General features: G+C 43.5%; 4 protein-coding genes across 8 annotated transcripts; 3 read left to right on the top strand and 1 right to left on the bottom strand.

Moving 5' to 3' along the window:
• Positions 1-2,367: 2,367 nt before the first annotated feature.
• On the top strand, positions 2,368-7,929 carry LOC117858378 (transcription factor HBP-1b(c1)). 3 transcript variants are annotated; one of them, XM_034741436.2, is made up of 12 exons: positions 2,368-2,494; positions 2,582-2,848; positions 3,799-3,902; positions 4,339-4,412; positions 4,531-4,740; positions 5,253-5,327; positions 5,405-5,464; positions 5,783-5,860; positions 5,946-5,997; positions 6,337-6,608; positions 6,909-7,157; positions 7,531-7,929. In XM_034741436.2, the coding sequence occupies exons 2-12, from the start codon at positions 2,748-2,750 to the stop codon at positions 7,675-7,677; spliced, it is 1,422 nt and encodes a 473-aa protein (XP_034597327.1). In that variant the 5' UTR covers positions 2,368-2,494; positions 2,582-2,747; the 3' UTR covers positions 7,678-7,929. The 3 variants fall into 3 exon arrangements, with proteins under 3 accessions (XP_034597327.1, XP_034597328.1, XP_072149858.1); XM_034741437.2 differs by having other exon boundaries at positions 2,371-2,494; positions 2,594-2,848; XM_072293757.1 differs by having other exon boundaries at positions 2,401-2,848.
• A 664-nt stretch (positions 7,930-8,593) lies between these two features.
• LOC117858977 (dihydropyrimidinase) lies at positions 8,594-12,215 on the bottom strand. Of its 2 annotated transcripts, none has more exons than XM_034742138.1 (13): positions 12,079-12,215; positions 11,817-11,972; positions 11,526-11,580; positions 11,163-11,432; positions 10,757-10,968; positions 10,481-10,601; positions 10,161-10,248; positions 10,012-10,090; positions 9,709-9,796; positions 9,558-9,598; positions 9,404-9,456; positions 9,124-9,280; positions 8,594-9,042 (listed from the first exon to the last, which is right to left on the bottom strand). In XM_034742138.1, exons 1-13 carry the CDS (start codon positions 12,151-12,153, stop codon positions 8,851-8,853), a joined length of 1,587 nt encoding a protein of 528 aa, XP_034598029.1. In that variant the 5' UTR covers positions 12,154-12,215; the 3' UTR covers positions 8,594-8,850. The 2 variants fall into 2 exon arrangements, 1 of the variants encoding a protein (XP_034598029.1); XR_004641077.2 differs by having other exon boundaries at positions 8,902-9,042; positions 9,404-9,490.
• Positions 12,216-13,658: 1,443 nt separating this feature from the next.
• Positions 13,659-17,011, top strand: LOC117858975 (putative disease resistance protein RGA3). The gene has a single exon (XM_034742135.2). The coding sequence runs from the start codon at positions 13,659-13,661 to the stop codon at positions 16,995-16,997; it is 3,339 nt and encodes a 1,112-aa protein (XP_034598026.1). The 3' UTR covers positions 16,998-17,011.
• A 1,334-nt stretch (positions 17,012-18,345) lies between these two features.
• LOC117858976 (uncharacterized) lies at positions 18,346-21,792 on the top strand. 2 transcript variants are annotated; one of them, XM_034742137.2, is made up of 8 exons: positions 18,346-18,516; positions 18,605-18,696; positions 18,789-18,863; positions 18,985-19,091; positions 19,215-19,270; positions 19,419-19,569; positions 20,384-20,686; positions 20,836-21,792. In XM_034742137.2, the coding sequence occupies exons 1-8, from the start codon at positions 18,346-18,348 to the stop codon at positions 21,654-21,656; spliced, it is 1,776 nt and encodes a 591-aa protein (XP_034598028.1). In that variant the 3' UTR covers positions 21,657-21,792. The 2 variants fall into 2 exon arrangements, with proteins under 2 accessions (XP_034598028.1, XP_034598027.1); XM_034742136.2 differs by having other exon boundaries at positions 20,812-21,792.
• Positions 21,793-23,680: the final 1,888 nt, after the last annotated feature.

Here is a 23,680-nt window from a genome sequence, read left to right as displayed (position 1 = left end):
TTTCGACTGAACTCTGAAGCAACACGACACGGCAACAGTGAAACTGATGCGTGCCCTGCGTCATCGCCAGGCGCAAACAAAAATGGGGAATTTTAAGCTCAAAAGATATTCCATTTACTGCTGAAGAGTTAAGCATGAGAATTGACAGTTTTTTTTTGGGAGAGCACATGAGATTGACAGGTTAGGTTGGAGAATGGTGCATGGTAGATCGTCATGGCTCATGAACATGCATATCGACAAGCCAGGGGAGTTCAATGCTCTGTTCGTTTCAGCTTATCAGCCGACTTATCAGTCACCAAACAGTGTTTTTCTCTTACAACAAATCAGCCGTTTCAGTTTTTCAGCCGGCTTATAAATCCAGCCGAACAGGTCTCAAATTCCAATTATCTCTGACCCCGTATGAGTAAACTAATAACTCGTAAGCCAGGCACTGTTGAGTATCTTGATCATGTGGATTACGAACGAAGATTGGACGGTCAGGATTGGCTGCATGATGAAGTTGCACAAAAGGTCTTAAACTTAACAGGCGGCAGACCCAGCTCAGATGATCTACAAGGCTCCTCCGAGACCGAGAGCCACTGGCTCACTGCTCAGTGCTCACCCTATTTTAAAAAAAAGTGCGAGCAAGGGTTACTGCTCGCTAAATTTAAAAACCAAAGGATAAAACAGTAGACGAGCCAGGTAGGCCCAACATCATAGGGCCACGTAAGCCCGGCTCGTGCGATTACGAACGAGAGCCACAAGACTGGACGGTCAGGATCGGCTGCATGATGAAGTGGCATAGCGGTATATTTAAATGAGCAGGCAGACCCAGCTCGGATGAATAGATGATCTGCAAGACTCCTTTGAAATGAGACTCACAGCTTTACCCAATGGAAAAAAAAAGAGTGAATAAGAGTTACTATGCTGCTCAATGAAAGTAAAGAGAAAAGGATAAACAGTAGACTAGCGAAAAGCATGCGAGCTTTCCTCTGATTTGATTGTACAGTTTTCAGCTTGGCGACAGGAAATGAAATCCGGATTGTTGTGACGTGAAAGATATGATAGAGAAATGGAAACCTGTGGTGCTCCCGAGGGGGTTAGTTGAAGAGATAACGAGGATTTAACAAATCATGGGAAACGGCGCACAGGTTAGTACCGAATTATCAAAGGCAGGTGAGGAAATTTGCATCCAAAGCTCCTGATCGTCTGTGGCGCCATGGCTTGTTGTCAGTGACGTACAGTGTAAACTAGCTTATACAAATTGGGTAGAAAAACAAACAAGACCTAACTATGTGCGCAATATGTAACCACTTAGATTTTTCGATTTTGCAAATTAGGGATCGCAAACAAATATATGTTTTATCCATTCATTTCATCACAAAATTCTAATGTATTACCAAAGAAAGGTTACATCACAATGGAGCTAACTTGCGAATAAATAATGTTGGTGTATTGTTGTAATTAGTGCTATTGTAAGGGACTATTGTGCATAGTGTTGGAATAAAGAGAAGAGAGGGGCTGTGGTGGAAACCAACCCAGCAGAAATTCCCCCGGTCAACAAATAAGTATATATCATGCATTATTAGATCACTCGTATGAAACCATCGAAATAGAGCCTTGATCTTGTGCGTTTGTAGAGGGTAACCTTGTTTCATGGTGAAGCAAGCTGTGGTGTCTCGATCTATTACGGAGGCCGAACAGAGAGGAATGGCGTTGACTCTATGTGAAATGATGTGGCTAAAGAGTCTTTTGAAGGAGCTTCGGGTGTTGAGAAATGAAACCATGTTTCCACATTGTGATAATGTAGCTGCAATTAACATTGCAAATAACCCGGTCCAGTTCGACCTAATGAAGTATGTGGAGATTGACAAGTTCTTTGTCAAGGAGAAGATGGACAATGGGGCTTTAAAGCTAGAGTATGTCAATTCTCGTGATCAACTAGCTGATTGTCTCACAAAAGGTCTAAGTCCTAAGGATAATGAGTTGGCATGTAACAAGATGGGCATGTTGAATATCTTTAGCCTAACTTGAGGGAGCGTTGTGTATTGTTGTAATTAGTGGTACTGTAAGGAACTATTGTGCATAGTGTTGGAATAAAGAGAAGAGAGGGGCTGTGGTGGAAACCAACCCAGCCAGAAATTCCCGAGAAGAATCAAAACTCAGTTATCCTGGTACGTCACTGCAAACATACAAAAGTGACCAACAATATTAGGTGGGTAGAAATCAAGGATTTGCAGGTTGATCATCGCCAGGTGGTGGATGATGGACCCGCCTCAGCGCAGGCCACTGTGCTTGCTGAAGCAGCGGATGGCTCCCGCCTTGAGATTGGCATGGTCCAAACGTCACTCCTCCTCCAGTGGCCGTGGGACTCACAAGCCAAGAAATCATTATAAAATGGCCGCAGTTCGAGGCATTGGCAACCTCTGCTGGCCCCTGCCCCTGCCGCCGCTGGAGTGGACGGACTCTCTCCTCCATTTCCTCCTGACCTCCTCGCTTCGCCCAAACACAATCGGTTGCTTCCTCAACCCACTATCGCTCCCACACTCTCCCGTCTCCCCTGTCAAATCGCCGAACTGATCAGGCCGTGCAAAAATCCAAGTTTTTTCGACAGGACCCTGCTGCCTGCTGGTGTTGGTGGTGCTTATCTCCGAGGCAAAAATCGTCGCTGCTTCTTGTGACGGTTGTTTGAATTTGCGAGCCTGCGACGAGGTGAGGCTACGGCGGCGCCCGGGGTTGCATGGTGATTGATGCCTTGATGGTGGCCGATGGAGAGTAGGCGAGGAGGTTCGGCGGCGGCGGCGGCGGCAGCGGCAGCGGAAGATGCGGGCGGGGCGATGCCGAGCTTTGGGCCTCCTCAGCACTCCATGTACGTCCCCGCGCTACCGCTTCTCTGTCTTCCGATGGTTTCTTCCCGTTTCTGCTTGCTCTGTGGTTGTCTCACCTGCCCGTGCATGAGCATCATGATGATTGTTGATTACTGCTGGTTAATTGATCATGGTACGACGCAGCGCCATGGATTGCGGTGGTGATTGCCTCTGCTTTCCAGGAGGAAAAAGCTGATAGCTTTCCCGATTAGATTAGACCTCCGCCTCATGTGCCGTAATCATTGGATGATAACTTTGTTAGAAGTAGCGAGGTTTCTGTTGGCCTTATGCTCTGGTAGTGCAAGGACTGGGAGGTGCAATGATTTCCATTGATTTCCCATGCGGCCTCACTCACTGCACTGGCCTAACAGCTTGGCAGCTTGCCCCGGGTCAACTGTCAGGGGCTTGGCTTGTTGCCACTGATCACTGGACCACATTTGCATGCCCCCAACCAGGCTACCGGAGATCATCGCAGTGGTAGGTCCAGATCTTCATGAAAGGAGAAGAGGGCCCCCTAAGGGTTGGCCATGCGCAACCCAACTCATTTGGATTAGTAACTTAGTACTATGTATTTTGGGTGAAGTGTGGACTAGCCAAGTATTGGGTGAAAAAATATACATTTTTGCTAAGCCTTGTATGATTCATGTAAGGGTCTTTCATGGTCGCAATCATTGTGTATTGAAGGAACTGGTTCTGTATGGTTCTGAAATAAATTGAAGTTCTTGTCTTCTACTGTCTGCACCCATGGTCCCTTTGATGGTTAGTAAATAGGCACAAGCCTGCAACCATTGCAATTGAATGCCACATTGAAATAGAAAGATAAAACAAAAGTAATCTTCCCATGGTTAATATATTGTGGATCTTTTGACAGTGCAGATCAAATTTTCGGAAAAGAAGTGTATATTGTCCTTTTATGTCCAGTAACTTATTTTGGTGAAACTGCTTTTTTCAGCCACACAGATATGAACAGCATGCAACCTTCTCGAGTTGCTGACTTTGGGGCGCTTGCACAGTCTGCTGGATTCCGAATAGAAGATCTTGCTAATATTAATACAGGTATGTGTTCAATTCTCAATCAAAGATGCTAGAAATTGCTTCTTATATATGTTGTTTTGTTGATCTAGGAAGTTCAATTATGAGCAATTGCATTTTTTTCTGCTTTGGGAATATATGTAGTATTATGCATCTGGCCTTCAATTTTTTAATCTGATACCTAGTTGCACTTTATGACTCATTTGTTGGTATGATTGCTTACAAAAATATCATTGCTGTTTACCATGTGTACCTGTAAGCTGTAAAACTTGGATTACAATCTGTATCTGCCACCACACGCAGTAGAGGTGTCACCTTGCAAGCACTGCCGCCATGGCTGTATACATTGCAATGCCTTTCACAGAGTGGAGTAGTTCTATGGGTGTATGTGAACTAGTAACTTTTCTGTTCAATTGCCCATAGTTTGACTGATTCTCGTTTACCATTTTCTGATATCCAGGCACTTTGTTCAATCTGAAGACAAATACTCATACAATTAGCAATAATCCTCTTCAGTTTGGAAATTACGGAAAGGTATGCAGGCCACACACTAAAAATTCTGGTCACTTCTCAAAAGCCCATCAATTAAGTGATGTCCCATACACTTCCATCTACATTGGGAGTTGATGCAGATTTGCTTTCCTCTTTGTAGCCTATTTCTCCGTCTCATATAAATACCACAACCGCAGCAACAGCTGCAGCAAGGATTGACCCTCAGTCGCTAGAACAGCAAACAGGAGCACAACCAAATCTGGTGGCTTTACCAACTGGTAACATTGAGAACTGGGGAGAGTCAGCTATGGCTGATAGTCCTATGACTGACACATCAACAGATCCAGATACTGATGAGAGGAATCAGATGGTACCAACCATTCTCATCTCACTCCTCTGTTGGTCTGTTTTATCATGATAATCATGATAAACTTGATGTTCACAGAATTGTTCATACTCAGTTTGGGGAGGTTTCTGATGTCTTCACAAAGAGTTTTTGAATTTGGAACATGCATGCTTTGAATTTTCAATACCATATATATGCAATGACCTGAACGAATAGTAGGCATTAACGTTCTCTTGCACAAATTACATGTATGGTGCATTAAATAAAGCCATTGCATATACCAGTACGATTTGCTCCCAATATTTGATGAACTATTGCATGGATGTTGGTCAGGTACTCAGGTGTAGCTGCTGAAATAATTCTTTTCACATTTTAGCTTGGTGTATATTCATCATGCTTAATCAAGTAGTCAGTTGGTTTATGCTTCCCATTAACACACTTAATAGATTTATTGTTGGAAAGAATGCTTCATTGTAAATATGCTCATCTTTTAGTAACATTGATCAGCTTATCCTAAAGTATATTCTGCCCATCAGTTTGAACAAGGACTGGTTGCTGGCCCCACAGCTTCTGATTCTAGTGACAAATCAAGGGACAAACTAGATCAGAAGGTACTCTTGTCACTATATTTATGATACATGGATCATGTGAATCCACTTCTGAAAGTAAATATATATTTCTTAAACAGACACTTCGCCGTCTTGCCCAAAATCGTGAAGCTGCCAGGAAAAGCCGTTTAAGAAAGAAGGTGACTTGGAACGTTTCTGAACTTTCACTATTGTCAGATTCCATTTATGTGGTGCTCTCATCAATCATCACCCTAGTATGGTATCACTCTTGACGTTACATATTATTTTGCACATGAGCTCTATTAGTAGACCATGAATCCAGCAAGAACTGTGTGCCTAGCTGCTTCTCATACTTACGGTTGCAGATCCAATTAGCATTTCTGTGTCTATGACTCTACCTTCCCCCCCCCCCCCCCCCCCCCTTCAATTCTATTTATCGTTTGTTGCACCATTTTGGTAGAATCAATTTGCAATGTTTCATCGCGTATTTTGACCAGACCTACATCCAAAACCTTGAGAGTAGCAGACTGAAACTTACTCAGTTAGAGCAAGAGCTTCAGCGGGCTCGCCAACAGGTCTTTCTATTTCCATTCATAATTTGTAAGTTGTTTCTGGAGTTAAACATGCTGTACATGCATTGACCAATGTGTAATTCTTCAGGGTATTTTTATTTCGACATCAGGAGATCAACCTCAATCAACAAGCGGAAATGGTAATACTACACTCACATGACTCTTTCTAGAAGTTCAAAGTTAATGTACATCTACTGTGTACTATGCATTATGAGACTTGACTTCTTTGCCCGTTTCTTGGGTGCTCCTAATCACTCATAAGTTATGGGTAAAAAGTAAGGACACAGCGAACACATGAAACAACTCAAACAAGCTACAGTAGCACTTCACACATGCTTGATGAGTTCCTAAAGAATTACTGTAGCTTCTTTAAGATTAGAAGTTTACAGGTAGTTTTACCCTTGCAAACATCATAAATTGTTTTTTTGATCCCATCATACTGCCAGTTCCACTTTATGTTCATGTTTTCTGCTCTGTAGGAGCTTTGGCATTTGACATGGAGTATGCACGCTGGTTGGAGGAGCACAACAAACATGTAAATGAGTTGAGGGCTGCAGTCAATGCACATGCCGGTGATAATGATCTTCGGGGTATTGTTGATAGCATCATGGCACACTACGATGAAATTTTCAGGCTCAAGGGTGTGGCAGCCAAAGCAGATGTTTTTCATGTGCTGTCTGGGATGTGGAAGACCCCTGCTGAGAGGTGTTTCATGTGGTTAGGTGGCTTCCGATCATCTGAGCTTCTTAAGGTACCGATCTAATGGTTTTATTCTGAATGCACGATAAAATTCCTTGGCCTATTGTCTCTTGCCTTTGAACTCCAAGGTCCCCTCAATAAGGGTTTTCCTTCTAACCGAAAAGTTTTGCTTAATGACCTTTAGGATTTTCTGTCTGAAGATGACCAACTGCAAATCTGTTAATTGTCCTTTTTAAATACCTCATGTAAAATGCATGATGATTGACTTCTATCTTTTTATGAGTCAAACTTCTGACCCGTGCTCATGTTCTCATCTAGTTCTTTAAATTTTATACCAACATTTCTGTTGCAGTTACTGGCAGGCCAGCTAGAGCCTCTTACTGACCAGCAGCTTGTTGGTATATCCAACCTGCAACAGTCCTCCCAACAAGCTGAAGATGCTCTTTCTCAAGGGATGGAAGCATTACAACAGTCGCTTGCAGAAACTCTAGCATCTGGATCCCTGGGCCCTGCTGGATCTTCTGGCAATGTTGCGAGTTACATGGGACAGATGGCGATGGCTATGGGAAAACTTGGCACCCTTGAAAACTTCCTACGACAGGTTTGTCATGCAAATCATGGGCTTGCAAATTTCATAACACAGCATTACCTTTCTTTTGCTTAATTTATTGAATACTGTTTAAGTCCTATTGTGCAGATTATATCAATTATGTTCTTATGTATATACATAACCATATCTTGAAGAACAAAATTGCTGAGCAGCTCATACAAGCTTACTCTGATTGAAATACCTCAATGTCAGTTACATTACTGGAAAGGCTGTTCTTTTCAAAAAACCTGTTGATAGATAATAACATACTCTCTCCGTTTTTTTTTTAATATATGACATCTGGGACAAAGCTAATTTGAACTGAATCTACTTTAGCAGTCATATAAAGGAAGTACATAATTCTTTTTAACAATGTCATCTGCAGGCTGATAATCTGCGGCTACAAACACTTCAGCAAATGCAACGCATCTTAACCACTCGTCAATCTGCCCGGGCTCTACTTGCAATAAGCGACTACTTCTCTCGGCTGCGTGCTCTTAGTTCTCTTTGGCTTGCCCGTCCACGGGAATAAATTCAATTAATTGATAATAGGATAATTTTAGGTACTGTCTCTAGTATGTCAATTAGTTTCTTCACATTGCTCATGTGTTGGTGAGATATTTGGAGCAGAATTTTCTTATGTACGTGTTCAAGTGAATGCTCAGTTCATATTGTAGGTCATTATGAGTTATTGGACAAGTTTGTAACAATTTTGAAAAAAACCAGGAGTTGTAAATACATGCGGAATAATCTAAGATCTTATCAGGGATCAAATTGGTGGATACTATCGGTGGATAAATCAGTGCAACATCATTGTGAGTGATACGAGTGACTGTATCAAACTAAACAGTTGAACATCTGCTCGCATTGCAACTATGTCAAACTAAACAGTTGAACATCTGCTTGCACAGTTCTTTCTTCCAAAGAAATCACAAGACTAAGTAGGTCATCCTTCATGAACCAATCAATAATCATGTTCTTTTAGTAAGCGTTGGGGATGATTCATGATGGATATGACGAAGGATTTAACAGATATTACAGCACGGGTGATAAATGATGTAATAAGATTATCATTGCACCAAGCATCTGAATGCGTGAATTCATATAAGTTTGGTGTACAAGGGGTGTTTGGATACCCCTGCTAAACTTTATCACCTATCACATCGGATGTTTGATACTAATTAGGAGTATTAAACATAGTCTAAATACAAAACTAATTGCACAGATGAAGTCTAATTCGCGAGACGAATCTATTAAGTCTAATTAGTTCATGATTTGACAATGTGGTGCTACAGTAACCATTTGCTAATGATGGATTAATTAACCTTAATAGATTCATCTCGCAAATTAGACTCCATCTGTGCAATTAGTTTTATAATTAGCTCTGTATTGTCCTCCTAATTAGTATCCGAACCTCTGATGTGACCCTGCTAAAGTTTAACACCTCGTATCCAAACACCCCGTAACTTTTCCTTTCATTTATTGGAATAACAAGTTGCTAGTTGTACAAATCGTCTGGAACCAATAAATTTCTGGGTCACAAATGTGTTCGATGTACATAGGCAAGTTAAGGCCTTTACCAATCCTGAATCTGAACTTAAATAAAGTTTCCCCCTTTTTTGTATACACATGGAACGGGCGGTGTTCACCTTGGAGCAGCTCGTTCTCGAACTAGATGGAGCGAACCAGATGGAGCAAGTCATTGTTAAGCAGCAGCTTTACCACGCTGTACAGGAGCTCGGAGGGAAGCTCTGTAGGCGGCATCTGACTTCTCAATGCCATCAAATACATAGCCAAAAGGCGCCATCCTGATGTATCTTCCTGAACCGGGAGTGATGTTCAACACACCATCCTCCCATACCACTCGGCCCCTTGAGATCGTTAATTCCACCATTCCCTACAAATGAACAGAATAACTCAGAAGTCGGATCCGAGTTCCATGCCAAATACTGCTGTTTCACATGTGCAAAGAACTGACCTTTCCTTTCCTGCCCTCATATACATTTGTGTTGGACCTTGAATGGTGCGTGTGGGCACCCATCACAAAGCTCCTTTCAGGGTTTAGGATGATGATGTCTGCGTCAGATCCTTCTAGGACTGCTCCTTTCTGAGGGTATATGTTGAAGATCCTGGCACTGAAAAGGGTCGAGTAATTTGTAGTATCATTGTAGTTGGGTAGTTAGAACAACGCGTTTTGATAAGTTTATCTGGTTACTAGAAAAATAAATCCTGATTACAGCAAAGTTAATGTGTAATACCATTCTGTGCTTGTCACTCTGACATAGTCGGTGACAGAAATCTTGCCAGTCTCCTGTTTGTGTTGCATAAGCATCAGGGCAGAGGAACTGAATACAGAACCTATGGATTACTGATTGTCAATTTCTTTTAAACTGTTCTAAAAACAGAACTTACCACCATGCTATCCCAAATAATATGCATCCGTTCCTCAAGACCTGGATTCAAGTATTCAAGAGAGAGATGTCTTAATTGGCTTATATTCACACTGAAACAGGACACTAGAAATTCTACTGTTCACTTTTAGCATTTAAGTCGTAGACCCTACCATTTACGCCATTGGGAATCTTCCGAAAATCATCAGAGCCGAAGGCTTTCTGTGTGGAATTGAATGTGCAGTGATCAGTACCTACAAGCTGCATAGAAACAAAGTACAATTAGATGCTTATGCAACTACGGAAAATGCAACATAAGTTTCCTTCTTCATAGAAGGTAATACAAACATTGCTTTTTTGAAAAGGAGAATACAAACGTTGCTTCTAAGAAATTATTATACCATTGATTATATGCTAATAAGTAAACCACATTTTTCAGAACTCGATAGTTCAGAGTATGACACAAAGTGCATCACCTGTAAAATTCCTGATGAGAGAGCAGCTTGGAGTGCTTTACCATGCCCTGCTTCCCGGATCGGAGGACTCATCACATACCTACAAGCACATATGAGATACAAGGATATATAATCCGAAGAACATACTAGTGAGCTTGTTTCTCGTTTACTTTGAAGCAACTATGAAGTCAGGATCCCAAAGCCAAGAATCATCAAGTACCAGTCCAGAAACCACTGGTTCACCAATGACTCTCTGCCCTGCAAAGTTTTAAGTTTTCATCAACCTAGTCCATGCTGAATGTTACTAAATTTAAGTCAAGCAAGATATTCAGTACATGATCAAAAGGGTCATCCAGTTCTCAGGTCCTATGTGGTCATCGAAAACCAGCTAACCTCTGAGGACCGTAGCCCAATTTGACAGTAGGAACTCTGGTATGGCTCCAAAGTGGAGACCATCAAAATAGTGGAAGAAAGATGTCAGGCAGCTGACCTTCTCTTTTAGCCTTGGCAATCTCCTCCATTGCATCAACGCTCATCACATGAACAACGTACAGTGGCGTATTGATGAAAGTGGCTAAGCGGATTGCCCGTGCAGTTGCTTCTCCTTCCAACTGCAGCAAATAGGAAAATTAAATTATTTGACTCTTCCAATAGCTTCATGTAAGAGTAAAGCACAAAAGTTCCTATGCTGCCTTCGCTATCAGCGGAAGCCTGAACATATATCAAGGAGCATAACAATAAAAGGGAATGTTAAACTTGTAATTACAATTGGGGGCCTTGAGAGAGCATGCCCTTCTGGGCCAGTTATTCCAAGGTCGATCATCCGCTGTTGTCCCTCCACAACAGCATCCCCATTCTCTGCATGTACCATAGCCAGGGCACCGAGGGACTTGCATTTCCGCAGGCCTTGGAGGAGTAGGTCATCCGTGACCATCAGGGAACCCTTATATGCCATGAAGAACTTGAAAGAATTGATCCCTGCAATTGTGACAATCAATAGTACACACTTCAGCATCTAACAAAATATGGATTGTCTCACGGAAAATATTTTACTGTTACTTTTTTTTAAAACTAATTGTAAAACTAATATGGACGGGCCACTTTATGTAATGGATAACGCAATTGTTCGACAAAGCAATTGAAAGTACAGAAAAACCAGAATGTCCACTGACCATGTTCCTTAACCATCACCTCCATTTCCCTTGCAACCTCGTCATTCCACTTGGTAATGGCCATGTGAAAGCCATAATCCATGGCTGCATTTGCTGCTTTCTGCTTGTAGGACTCCAAGCCTGCAGTCAAGTTGCCGTTCACTGGAATGACAAAGTCAATGTGCATCGTCGTCCCACCTGCCAGTGCAGCAGCATGGCCGCTGAAGAAGTCATCTATGGTCACGGTGCCCATGAACTCCATCGCCAAGTGCGTGTGAGGGTCAATTCCACCTGGAAATCCGCCAGAAGGATGGTAAACCGAGCAACAAGTAACAACAGGTTGCGTGCATTCACCACATAACATACAGTAAGAAAATTACTCACCTGGCATGACATATTTTCCAGTTGCGTCGATCACTCTGACATTATCATCACCGACCTGGAAATGACACGATAAGTCGATAACTGCAATCATAAAAATTGATTCTTCTATCATAGAATAATCAAGTGTCAGGAATCCCGAGCACTTCGGGCCACTTGACTATCCAGGAACATGGCTGCAAGTGGGGCGCAACGCAACAGAGTGGGCAATCGCCAAGCCATCCTCGAACGAAGTAGAACGCTGGGCTACCGGGATCTAAAGCAATCTCACGGAGGCGCGGGGCGAGTACTCACCGGGATGTTGGGCCTGACGGCGACGACGACGCCGTCCTCGATGTAGACGTCGGCCTCCTCCGCCCGGTGCGCGTTCACCACCGTCCCGCCCTTGATCAGGATCCTCGTGCCGTCCCCTCCGTCGCCGCAGCCGGCGTCACCCCCCGCCGCGCAGAACTGCCCACCCGCGCAGCCGAATCCAGCCACGTCAGGCGACCGACCAGAGCAGCCAAACATGCGACGACAAGGGGAGGAGCAACGGACAGAGTCGAAACACACCCACCTCGTGCGCCGGATGAGATGCCGCGACGGCGAGCAGCGGTAGCAGCAGGAGGAGCGCACGGGATGGCGTCACCATGGCCCGCGCTGCCGGCGGAGCTAGCGGAGCGGAGAAGCAGAGCAGATGAGAGAGTCGCCGTCGCAGCTCACTTCACTTGGCGTACCGTGCGCGGCGCGACGAGCCTTGTAGTATTTAACAATCGGAAAGCAGCTCTGCGATTGGTGGGGATCTAGGGCCGGCGCACAGGGCTCCGTCCCAATCCATTCAGATAATTCCATCGAGGCTGTTGACCACCAGCTCTCACAACCGCAAGGTCACCGTTCATCGTGTTCACGCCACACCAAACTTTAGCTCCGCTCGTGCTCGTCACCGAGAGCCAATCCCTGCACGTGCCTTTCGACAATATCCAATGAAGAGAACACTTCGGTAGAGAGTTATCCTCTTATCCATCTAGTGGCCAATTCACAGTAGGCACACAAAAGCATGGATATCAACACGTGTTGCCAGGTCTATGAAATCAGTCTCAAGACATTACAAAGACAAACTGTCACAGGCATAGATTCCCCAGTTCAGCAGGATCAGTACTACTCCGGAGCATCACGAAGAACCAGCATCAGTGCGAACGCTACAGCAAAAAGAAGAGAAACAGCCGTTCACAACAGGAGCGCCACTGAAAAGTCTGGAACTGCCATAACAGTAATCGTGGTATCATGGTTCATGAGAGGAGTGTGCTAACATGACGAATTTGCCTCCAACCTGCCAGGCAGACGCCTTCTTCCACTGTCCCTCCACCGCGATTCTGCAGAGCTTAGCTGCGTCGCGCTTCTTGCGCCGTCACTGCTGTATGCGCAAATATGGAGAACACAATTCTTTTTCCTCGTCCGATTTCACTCTCTCTAAGGTTGTAGAACTGCTCACGAAATCGACACCCTTTTTGTTCAGAGACACTTCGACAGGAACATCTTACATCACTGAGTAGATACTGTACTAAGAAGTCAACCAAAGTAGCATAGAGATATGACGAATGGTTAGGTACAACATCTACCACCGGAAGCTCCCTGCTCCCTGCCAAAACGAGCTGTTAGCTGTCTCCTTCAGCAAGTCAAAAACTGGCTCCCCCAGTCCTTTCCTGTGGCTTTAAAAGAGCGAAGCTTCCTCACTCACCAGTCACCCAACATCTTGTTCAACGAATCTGCATTGAATTATCACACCTAGAACTTCTTTTGTTCGAATTTTCCAGATTATCTTCAAGAAAAATTCTGTGCACCATTTTTACAGAACACAAACAGACGTGTAAGGAGCAGGTCGCTTCAGTTGTATGGGGAAAAAACGCAGACGACCTTTCAGATCTGTAACAGATCTTCACTTGCCAGATCTTCACTTGCCACTTGCCAGTGATGCTTCGAGTACCGAAATTGAATGGAAAAGGCCATCCGCCATCTTCAGGTCAACATGTCAACACACGCTTTGGCTCTCTGGGAGTGTGAACATCTTTCAGCTTTCCCCACTTCATGGTTCCGACTAATAATTGAAACAAACCAAGAATAAGACCACAAGAGGAGGAAACACTGAAGCATACTCCCATGGCTGCAGAAGCAATTTTGGGAGCCTTCATGCAGACCCTCTTTCAGAAATTGTCAGAAGTAGCTCTTGATCAGTTCAGTTCTTATAAAGGCATCCACGGCAAGCTAGATACACTCTCTTCCACCCTCTCTCAATTGCAGGCCTTCCTTGATGATGCAGAGGCAAAGCAGTTGGCAGATGCATCTGTGAGGGGATGGCTGGCAAAGCTCAAGGAAGTCGCATATGACATTGATGATCTGCTGGATAGCTATTCAGCCAAGAGTATGCATCTGAAGCAGAGGCAGATGAAGCTCCCCACAAAGGCAAGTATCAGTCCTCCCACCTCCTTCTTGCGTAGGAATCTACATCAGTACAGAATAAAACAACAGATTAGCAGCATATTGGAGAGGTTAGATAAGATTGCAAAAGAACGCGATACCATCGGGCTCCAGATATTAAGTGGAATGAGTAGGTGTGATACCTCAGAGCGACCGCAGTCAAGTTCCCTTGTAGATAGTGCAGCTGTATTTGGCAGGGAGGCAGACAAAGAGGAAATAGTAAGGCTTGTGCTGTCTGACAGTGGACATAATTCCTGCAGTGTTTCTGTCATCCCAGTTGTTGGCATGGGGGGGCTTGGTAAGACCACTCTTATGCAGATGGCTTACCATGATGACAGAGTGAAAGAACACTTTCAGTTGAGAATCTGGATTTATGTGTCTGAAAGTTTCGATGAGAGAAAGATGACACAGGAAACTCTTGAGGCTGCTGCTTATGACCAATCTTTTGTTAGCACTAACATGAACATGCTTCAGGAAACACTCTCCAGAGCTCTACAGGGCAAGAGGTACTTACTTGTCTTGGATGATGTCTGGAATGAAGACCGTGATAAATGGCTGAGCTATAGAGCAGCTTTACTTTCAGGAGGGTTTGGAAGCAAGATAGTGGTAACATCACGAAATGAGAATGTTGGCAGAATAATGGGCGGGATAGAGCCCTACAGGCTACAACAACTCTCTGATGATGATAGCTGGTCTGTATTCAAGAGCCATGCATTCAGGGATGGTGATTGCAGCGCACAACCACAGTTGGAGGTGATTGGCAGGGACATTGTGAAGAAGCTGAAGGGACTACCTCTTGCATCAAAGGCATTAGGGAGCCTCCTCTTTTGCAAAACAGATGAAGAAGAATGGAAGGCTATACTAAGAAATGATATCTGGGAACTACCAGCAGACAAAAATAACATACTGCCAGCTCTACGGATAAGCTACAACCACTTACCACCTTATCTCAAGCAGTGCTTTGCGTTCTGTTCTGTATATCCCAAAGACTACATATTCAGGAGAGAGAAGTTGGTTAAGATTTGGCTTGCACTTGGTTTCATCAGGCAATCTAGCAAGAGGAGACTGGAGGACACCGGGAATGCATACTTTAATGAGCTACTAAGCAGATCTTTCTTCCAGCCTTACAAGGATAACTATGTCATGCATGATGCCATGCATGACCTTGCTAAATCTATCTCCGTGGAAGACTGTGACCAATTTGAGCATGAAAGCGGACATGAGAGTGCTATTAAGATCCGTCATCTTTCATTTCCATGCAAGGATGGTGGCAAGTGCATGCAGTCTGACCCACTTTATGGTTACAGGAAGTTAAGGACACTAATCATTATGCATGGACACAAGTCTAAGATGTCTCAACTGCCTGATGGTGTCTTTATGAAACTCCAATTTCTTAGGGTGCTCGATATGCATGGAAGAGGTCTTAAAGAGCTACCGGAATCTATAGGAAATCTGAAACAGCTTCGCTTCCTAGACCTCACTAGCACTGAAATCAAAACATTACCGCTTTCTATTGTTAAGCTCTACAATTTACAAATACTGAAGCTGAGTGATTGCAATTCACTAAGAGAAGTGCCACAAGGCATAACTAAGCTCACTAACATTCGCCACTTAGAAGCAAGCACAAGGATATTGTCCAGTATACCTGGAATTGGATGTTTGATCTGCCTCCAGGAACTAGAGGAATTTATTGTACGGAAGCGCCTAGGACACAAGATCACAGAGTTGAGGAACATGGACCAGCTTCATGGACAGCTTTCAATTCGTGGCCTTAACAATGTAGTTGATGGACAAGAGGCACTTGGTGCAAAGTTGAGGACCAAAGAACATCTTCGAACTTTACACCTTATATGGGACGAGGAATGCATAGTAGTTCCTTCAGAACATCAAGAAGTCCTAGAAGGCCTTCAACCACATCTTGATTTAAAGGAGTTGATGATTAAAGGATTCCCAGGGGCGAGGTTACCTAGCTGGCTCACTAGTTCATCTCTTCCCAATCTACAAACTATTCACATATGTAACTGCAGAAGCAAGGTGCTTCCACCTCTAGGTCAGCTTCCCTTCCTAAAAAATCTTGATATAGCGGGAGCAACCGAGGTGACACAACTTGGACGTGAGTTCACAGGTTTTGGTCAACTGAAATGTTTTCCATCTTTAGAAGAGCTTCTATTGGAAGATATGCCAAATTTGAGAGAGTGGATTTTTGATGATGCTCAGCAGTTGTTTCCTCAATTAACTGAACTTGGTCTTATTAGGTGCCCAAACCTGAAGAAGCTACCCCCTCTTCCATCAACATTGACATCACTAAGGATATATGAATCTGGACTTAACTCGCTTCCAGAGCTTCACAATGGAGCCAGTCCGTCTTCTCTAACATCCCTATACATAAATGACTGTCCAAATCTTAAATCTCTGCGTGTAGGCTTGCTTGCACGTAAACCGACAGCTCTCAAGAGTCTAACAATAGCTCACTGTGAAGAGCTTGTTTCTCTACCAAAGGAGTGCTTCCGTCCTCTTATATCACTACAGAGCCTGCACATTTACAAGTGCCCTTGTCTCGTGCCTTGGACAGCACTTGACGGAGGCTTGCTTCCCACTTCAATTGAAGACATCCGTCTAAACTCATGCTCTCAATTAGCATGTGTGCTTCTAAACGGCCTAAGATACCTTCCTCATCTCAGGCATTTTGAAATTGCTGACTGCCCTGATATCAGTAACTTCCCAGTGGACGGCTTACCTCACACGCTTCAATTCTTGGAGATATCAAGCTGTGATGACCTCCAATGTTTGCCTCCGAGCCTGCATGAAGTTTCCTCACTTGAAACACTACTGATTGGCAATTGCCCTGAGATTGAATGCTTGCCCGAAGAAGGCCTTCCTAGGGGGCTCAAGGAACTCTACATCAAACAATGCCCCCTAATTAATCAACGGTGCCAAGAAGGTGGGGTAGATCGAGGCAAGATAGCTCATATCACAGACATTGAGATTGATGGAGATGTTATTTTGCCTGAACAGATATAGAAGGTGGCGCACGGCCACTTCTCCTCAAAGTGACATTGACGATGCAATTATCTCTTTTTATTTTTGCTGTCAACAAAGGCTAAGATTCACTATAGCTCCAGTAACATGCATAAACTGGAGAGAGAATAAACTGTTCATGAGCTATGAAACATTACAGGTATTAACTTTATGTATTTCCTACTTCTCTTCTAATTTAAATATCTAAAGTTCGATTACCTAAATGGCTAAATAAGAGTGTGAAACAAACCAAACTGCAAAATATGTAAAGCTTCCAATTTGATCTTGCTTCGACAAAACCCCTGCAGCTTGATAGTAATTAGCTGCTACTAAGTGGGTTGCGACCATATATGTAGTTGTAGTAATGTAACAGAAACTATGGTACTAGAAATACCATGTTGATAATATTGTTGAGGACCTAAGGTGTACTCGTAGAACAGTATATATACTACTCTACTAGTACAGAATTATTGAGTTCTTTGCAGAATGTTAATATACCCACTAAAAGGAAACAGTAGCATACATGATCTGTAACATAGCTACGAATGCTTATGCTAACGATAAGATCTATGGTGTAAAGCATACTTGCCCAGGAAAATCATCAATTTGTACCTATCCACTTATAACATTTCGGACAAGTATTATATAAAAAAACATTTTGGACAATTTATATCGTCCTCCACAGCTTTATTCAATACTACTCCCAAGTCTTAATCTTAAGTCTAGAATGTACTACACTAGGAAGCTATAATGTTTTTGTTTCGATCTCCTTCGTTCAAATAGCCTGGCCAAAGAAAATTAGCTCCCATTTCTTCATTAGGCCAGGGAAACACCCAAGTCACACTCTAGCAGTTTATAATCCCCAGATTTTACAGCAACGCTTTGGTTCGTATAGCTACGTCCTCGCGAGTCGCGAGAATCCCATTATGTAAAACTAACATCCACATAAAAATCTCATCACACTAGCACGAATGAAAGCAGGAAGTTCGATTTTGGGTACTTACTTGCTGATACTGGACACTTGGACAGGTCGGAGAGGGACGATGCTGGCAGCGGAAGGAGAATGCCGGCGGCGCCCGGACTATCTCCGGCGTCGCGGACGCCGTCGCCTGCCCGTCTCCACGACCGTCGGAGGGCCGCCCGCGGGGATGCGCCGGTGCGCGGCGCGCCTCAACTCCTCTGCTCAAGTTGCAAAAACACCCTCGCGTACAAGGCTTACATCGTGGCCCCACACGGCAGTGAGTCAGCTTCTTCCTAAGCAATACTCTGCGGCCCCATCGGTCAGTTTCACGGTAACGGGTTCAGTAGGGTTCAGACTTCAGACTTCCGACTCCCGCTTGTCGCGGCTCCCATGGCGGCGGCGGAGGCGGAGGCGGCGCCGGCGCCCGAAGCGAGCGGCTCCTATGCTGGTGCTGGCGGCCTCTCCACCGGCCGGAAGCTGGTTCCGTGGTCGAGCTGGGAGGAATGGCGCTTCGTGCGCGACGGCCTCTTCTCCCCCTTCCCCGCCGCCGCACTTCGCAGGGTAACACCCTCCTCTCCATAGCCCGAGAAAGCCCCGATTTTTCAGCACAGGGGTGTGATTTTTCTGAGTGTTTCGTTGATTGATTCAGATTTCGGCGTGGCGGAGCAGGGGCTCCCTCCTGATCCCCGTGGACGTTACCGCCGCTTTCGTTGAGATACGGCTGCGGGATCCCTTCTTCCGGTACGATGCTTTTAGAAAGTTTGAATCTGCCCGTAGTCGCGGAATTTGGATAGTCTTATATGCCACAAGTTGTTTGCTGCTCTTTCCCCTAGGAGCGGATTGGCTGCTGATGATGCGATGGAGTCAGAGGAGATGCTCGCGATGCTGTACAGTATGGCAATCATGAGGTGAGGAAACTCTCGCTGCAATTATCAGCTTGTGTGTAATATATGCTTTCGTTTTCTTTTCCACAGTTAAACTTCGACAAGCAACAAACATTTATTCTCTACTTCTTTTTTCTACTGTCAGACTCGTAAATGGTTTTGTGGAGAATCCACATAAGAAAACTGGCCGTTCAATATCTGAACTAGCTGAGGCTGTTGGAATACCACGAGTTCTAGTGGACATTCGGCATGGTTAGAAGATTTTGTTTCTCACACCCTTTAGCATTATGAACTAATCCCCAGTATATTTGATTTTCATCTGGTTTTCATATAATCACTAAAAGTTTATGCCTTTTTTATTTGTGCTGCATGTAGAGAGTTCTCATCGCAATCTTCCCTCCCTGCGACTGTTACGCCTGGCAAGCATTAAGGTAAAATGAGTTTGCTAATTGCTATCATCTACGGGATCTCTTGTCATATAGTTTATTCAGTTGCTAGCGACAGTTCCAGGATTTTGAATTTGTTTCTTTGTTTCTACCCATGATAAATTACCTATTAAGATAAGATTATTAATTTCAGGCATTTGATTGGTTGAAGTGTGTTTACTGGGATCGCCAGAGTAATTCAATTCCTGATGTTCAAGTGGAACTGCGGTTGAGATTGCATGAGATTGCTTGCTTTCTGAAGGAGAATGATTCAAAAGAAACAAAATCAGGTTCCAAAAGGAAACGTGAGTATCAGCAGCTTATAGAAAGAACTGTAATTGATCCTGCCACTTGGATCTTCTCTGGTGCATTGGACCTTGGGTGGGCATTTTTTCTTGCTCGGGATTTTTTGGGGTTTTGCTGTGGCTGCTGGTAGATATAGGATTTATCTGCTTGGAGTTGCACAGAGATTCTGTATAATGGCAAGATGACCTTCTCTTGCTTAATAGTTCTCTGACCAGCTTCTGGTAGGCCTGATGCTTGGATGATTAGAGATGCATTATTCTTACATGTACTTGGTTTTCTCCGTTAGACCGTTACATCGATTGCACTAATTAAAACGCTCATACCTACAACTTTCCATAGAAAACATAACTTCAAGGAAAGATAAATGTAACCCACTTTTTATGATTAAGCAAGCGCTAGTTATCAGACTTAATAGTACAACTATAAATCCATAGATCTTGAATCCATGGAATACAATGCCCAAGTGACTTTGACAGATTGGTACGATTTGCTTTGATCTATGCATTGCACTTTGCAAGGAAGATTGATGAATTCTATTTTTCCTCTTCATGCCAATAAAACTAGGATTAGGCTCTGGAATATGCAAATAATGCACATCATGAAAATTTTGTTTGCTGCAATTAAATCATCTACTTTCTAAATATTCCTAGTGCGAATGTGTGATTGCTACCATCTGTGGTGTCAATCTGCTTTAGTAGTATTTATAAGAAATGAGTAAATCGCCATTTGTAGATAGATATAAGTCTCTCTCAAGGGAATGTATCTTCATAACCAAGACATCTCACTGTTTGTTGTGTTGCTTTTAAATTGCAGGTTCTGAGAAACTGATAGTCAAAGCCATAAAGTACACTCGACGGCTATACTACGCTTATCCCTTTGAGGTTGTCTCTGTCCTATTGGATCTTATGCAACTCGATGCTCCAGAGTCCCCTGAAAGCAGTGACATGCAAGAAACTCATAGTTTTGCTGTTAATCACTCATCTGACACTCAAATATCGAACAGTGATATGAAAACTATCATAATGAAACTTTCAGAGAAAGAACCAAGATTGCTGCTTAGTGTACTGAAGTCAGTAATTGAAATGATCGATGCCAAGGAAGAACTCACAAACAAAGGTACTTTGAAAAGTATCATATTCCATTGTTCTATGCTTTCTGCAGAAATTATTCTTATTTCCTAAGTCTCGTGAAGTGCAATATGTGCTGCCTGTTTCTGTCCTTATTGGTTGTTATATTTATAGGTGTATCTTTTGCTTGTCTACCAGTTGCGCCATTTGAAGTGAAAAGGCTATACTCCTTGGTTCTATGGCTTATCACAAGCATAAAAGAGCTCAAGGATTCAGGCTACATTGGATTTGTTCATGAGATAGGAGTACTTTCTTCAGAAAAGAATGCAGTCCCTCGTTTTTGCCTCGCAAAACTTCTATGGAAGTTACTGAATCTATCCACTATAGGTGAAAAATGTATCATAGATGCAGCGCTGCTGTTGATTGAGATGGTCAACAGTAATAATGTGAAGGAGAAATTGAGGAAACTTCCTGTCTTATCACTTCCTAATTTGGCTAAAGTTCTCCGACAATCAAGAACCATATGCAACGAACTTGGATCAATTGAAAAGGCAACAGAGACACTGGAAATGTTCAAGTTGCAGTTGAAGAGGCAGAAGAATGGATGCTTAACGGAAACTGGCACCACTGAAGGATCATTCAACACGAGCACACCAGAGAAGCATAACAGATGGTCTGTGGCAAAGTCATGGACTCCCTGTCCAATAGGAACAATACCCTGTTCATTTAGTTCATGTGCTGTTCTTCCTGCCTTTGATGTTGTGGATCATGGACCGGAGGTTGCCACATTAGAACAGCATGGAAATTTTGAGGAGGTTGATCATTCTGAAAGGTTTGAATCCCAGTCTGAGGAGTTGGAGGATGAAAGCATTCTGAACATACCAAGATCACCAGAATATGATATTTCAGATATGCCAGAACTGACCTATCCTTTGAAGGGTAGATTACTGGTTGGTGGTGTTTGGAAAAAGGTGACCGCGGAGGAGTTACTCTTGATAAAATCGAAAATGTTGTTGTAATATCATCTAGCTAGATTATGCTCTCGATAGTCAATTTGGTTTTGAGAAAAATCGTAGTGTTGCGTTGGAGCCGAGAAAACAGTGCCCTTTCCCCCAAATTTGTTTAGTTTCTGCAGTATTCACCCCGATTCTCGTATTTGCATTTTGTTACTTGTCCGTTTGCCCAAGAGAGAGTGGATGATTAGACCTTGAAATTTGGTTTTCTTCTAAACTTGTCATCGAAATATAGAATATCTAATAATCAGCTACTTATTAAAAGTTGATCTTTATAATGGTCACGTGGAGAATGTATTAACTTAGGTACAGCTTGATCGTTTTCAAAACTTGTCCATCCGCATGTCTTGGCATGGAATGGTCTTGCAACCCGACTTCAGGTAACATGGAAGGTTCTACAAGAGAAGCCTAATGAAGTTTAAGTTTAGCCCAACTAAGCGCCTCATCTTAAGCTCCGTGATTCCCGTTGCATCCTATTCATACAATCCTACTACGTGCAAACCAAACCGGTCTTCTTCATTTCAACCCCTCTCTCTCTCATTCTTAGAGTGGAAGTGAGCCGCCCATGCCGTCTCTTCTTTTGTTCCCCTATCTTTTTACCTAGCTTGTTGTTGTTGCTGTTTTTGCCATACAGCCTACAGGCTCACTTTACTTACACATCTCGTTTCTGTGCTTCCTTGGTCACTTCAGCGACTCAACCATCGAGCTTCTGTCTTCAGTCCCAACACTTGCCGAGTGTGAGTGCATTATATAGCGCCAGCTATCAGTATAGAAGTACAAGACTGCAAGAGCTTTTTACTGCAAGCAATTGGTGCTACAACCTTACAGGAACGGACTCTCCCTAGTGACTTCAAATTAAAACTCCTCGTTTCTAGCCAACCTACCGAGAATGAGGGACTCCACTGATCTTACAGAAACGGCTGTCATTTCTTCAGGATGAGAAGCGTGGGCATCCGCTTCGACTGGCGGTGCCAACTAGCCTGTCGTTATGTTTGGTCGGGGGAAACGCTGGACGTGCATATCTGCATCTCTAGTTCTCTACGCTGTATCAGACGCTTCAACAAGAAACAACATTTCTACAGGAGACCCAAATGGAGGCTTCATTTGCATCAACGAGTGCCGCAACCTATTTATCAATTGGCGAGTGTAGCCATTGGTTATCACACGGCGCTACTAAAGCCCCCAGCATTATCTCAATCGATGGCAACCACGAATGCGCAGGACCGTTCCCAACAGCTGCACAACAACAACGACCGATCGATCGAGAAGGCAGCTCTCGGCCTGCTTGCTTTTCTCTCAGCTTTGGAGACGGGGGAGGCACGGCATATATTTTATTTGGGGGTGTTTGGTCTGAATCATGAGTGTGCATGCTTTATATATAGCCAGCTACCAGTACAGAAGCAGTACAAGACTGCAATAACAACTTAGTACACGCTACTATATTAATAGACCGGCAGTTAAGTTAACCCGCCGGCTTCTGTTTAAAAAAAGTTGGTGGATACAGGAACGGATTCTTTAAGGGATGAGTTAGTCATGCAAATATGTTGTTTTCCGTATCACTGAAGTTGAAAAAAAAAACCCAGCAGAACTTAATTACACGGTCGTCCCACCCTGCAGAGACGATGGCACTTAAAATGAGTTCGGCAGCAGCTGATAACGCTATGCAGTTCTTGTACCATCCATCACGCGATCAAACACTCATCCGGACACACTCAGATAATATAATGAGCTTTCTCCAGCTACCTGACTACCTGAGGAACTCGACGTGGATACATATGCACACGTAGGATTCGACACACATATCCATCGTACTCGTACATGAAAAATCAAAGCGTAGGATTAATAAAGAGAGAAAGCTCGATTTTGGCTGCTCCACGGCCGCCATCACCAATTCATCAATTGATTTTTCAGACCTGTTGGTCAAATGTGCTGATATAGTCAATGGGACCAAAGAGTTATCTAGTTATCTACTGGTGCCAGTAAGCTAGTGATAGGTAGGTTCACTTTGAGTAGATAATTGTTCTTACAGA

Source organism: Setaria viridis, chromosome 5 (assembly GCF_005286985.2).
Source record: "Setaria viridis chromosome 5, Setaria_viridis_v4.0, whole genome shotgun sequence".
Taxonomy (NCBI): domain Eukaryota; kingdom Viridiplantae; phylum Streptophyta; class Magnoliopsida; order Poales; family Poaceae; genus Setaria; species Setaria viridis.
Note: the sequence above shows the minus strand (reverse complement) of the source record. Positions and strands in the feature narration are given on the sequence as shown.

Excerpts from the sequence above, each read along its gene's own strand:
- LOC117858976 (XM_034742136.2), top strand. The coding sequence starts at position 18,346 with ATGGCGGCGGCGGAGGCGGAGGCGGCGCCGGCGCCCGAAGCGAGCGGC. Across the intron at positions 19,092-19,214 it reads TCTAGTGGACATTCGGCATG|AGAGTTCTCATCGCAATCTT; the intron begins GTTAGAAGATTT and ends TGCTGCATGTAG. Across the intron at positions 19,271-19,418 it reads TACGCCTGGCAAGCATTAAG|GCATTTGATTGGTTGAAGTG; the intron begins GTAAAATGAGTT and ends TATTAATTTCAG.
- LOC117858378 (XM_034741436.2), top strand. The coding sequence starts at position 2,748 with ATGGAGAGTAGGCGAGGAGGTTCGGCGGCGGCGGCGGCGGCAGCGGCA. Across the intron at positions 5,998-6,336 it reads TCAATCAACAAGCGGAAATG|GAGCTTTGGCATTTGACATG; the intron begins GTAATACTACAC and ends TCTGCTCTGTAG. Across the intron at positions 6,609-6,908 it reads GATCATCTGAGCTTCTTAAG|TTACTGGCAGGCCAGCTAGA; the intron begins GTACCGATCTAA and ends TTTCTGTTGCAG.
- LOC117858977 (XM_034742138.1), bottom strand. The coding sequence starts at position 12,153 with ATGGTGACGCCATCCCGTGCGCTCCTCCTGCTGCTACCGCTGCTCGCC. Across the intron at positions 10,969-11,162 it reads GGTGATGGTTAAGGAACATG|GGATCAATTCTTTCAAGTTC; the intron begins GTCAGTGGACAT and ends TCACAATTGCAG. Across the intron at positions 9,281-9,403 it reads AGAGTGACAAGCACAGAATG|TGCCAGGATCTTCAACATAT; the intron begins GTATTACACATT and ends GACCCTTTTCAG.
- LOC117858975 (XM_034742135.2), top strand. The coding sequence starts at position 13,659 with ATGGCTGCAGAAGCAATTTTGGGAGCCTTCATGCAGACCCTCTTTCAG.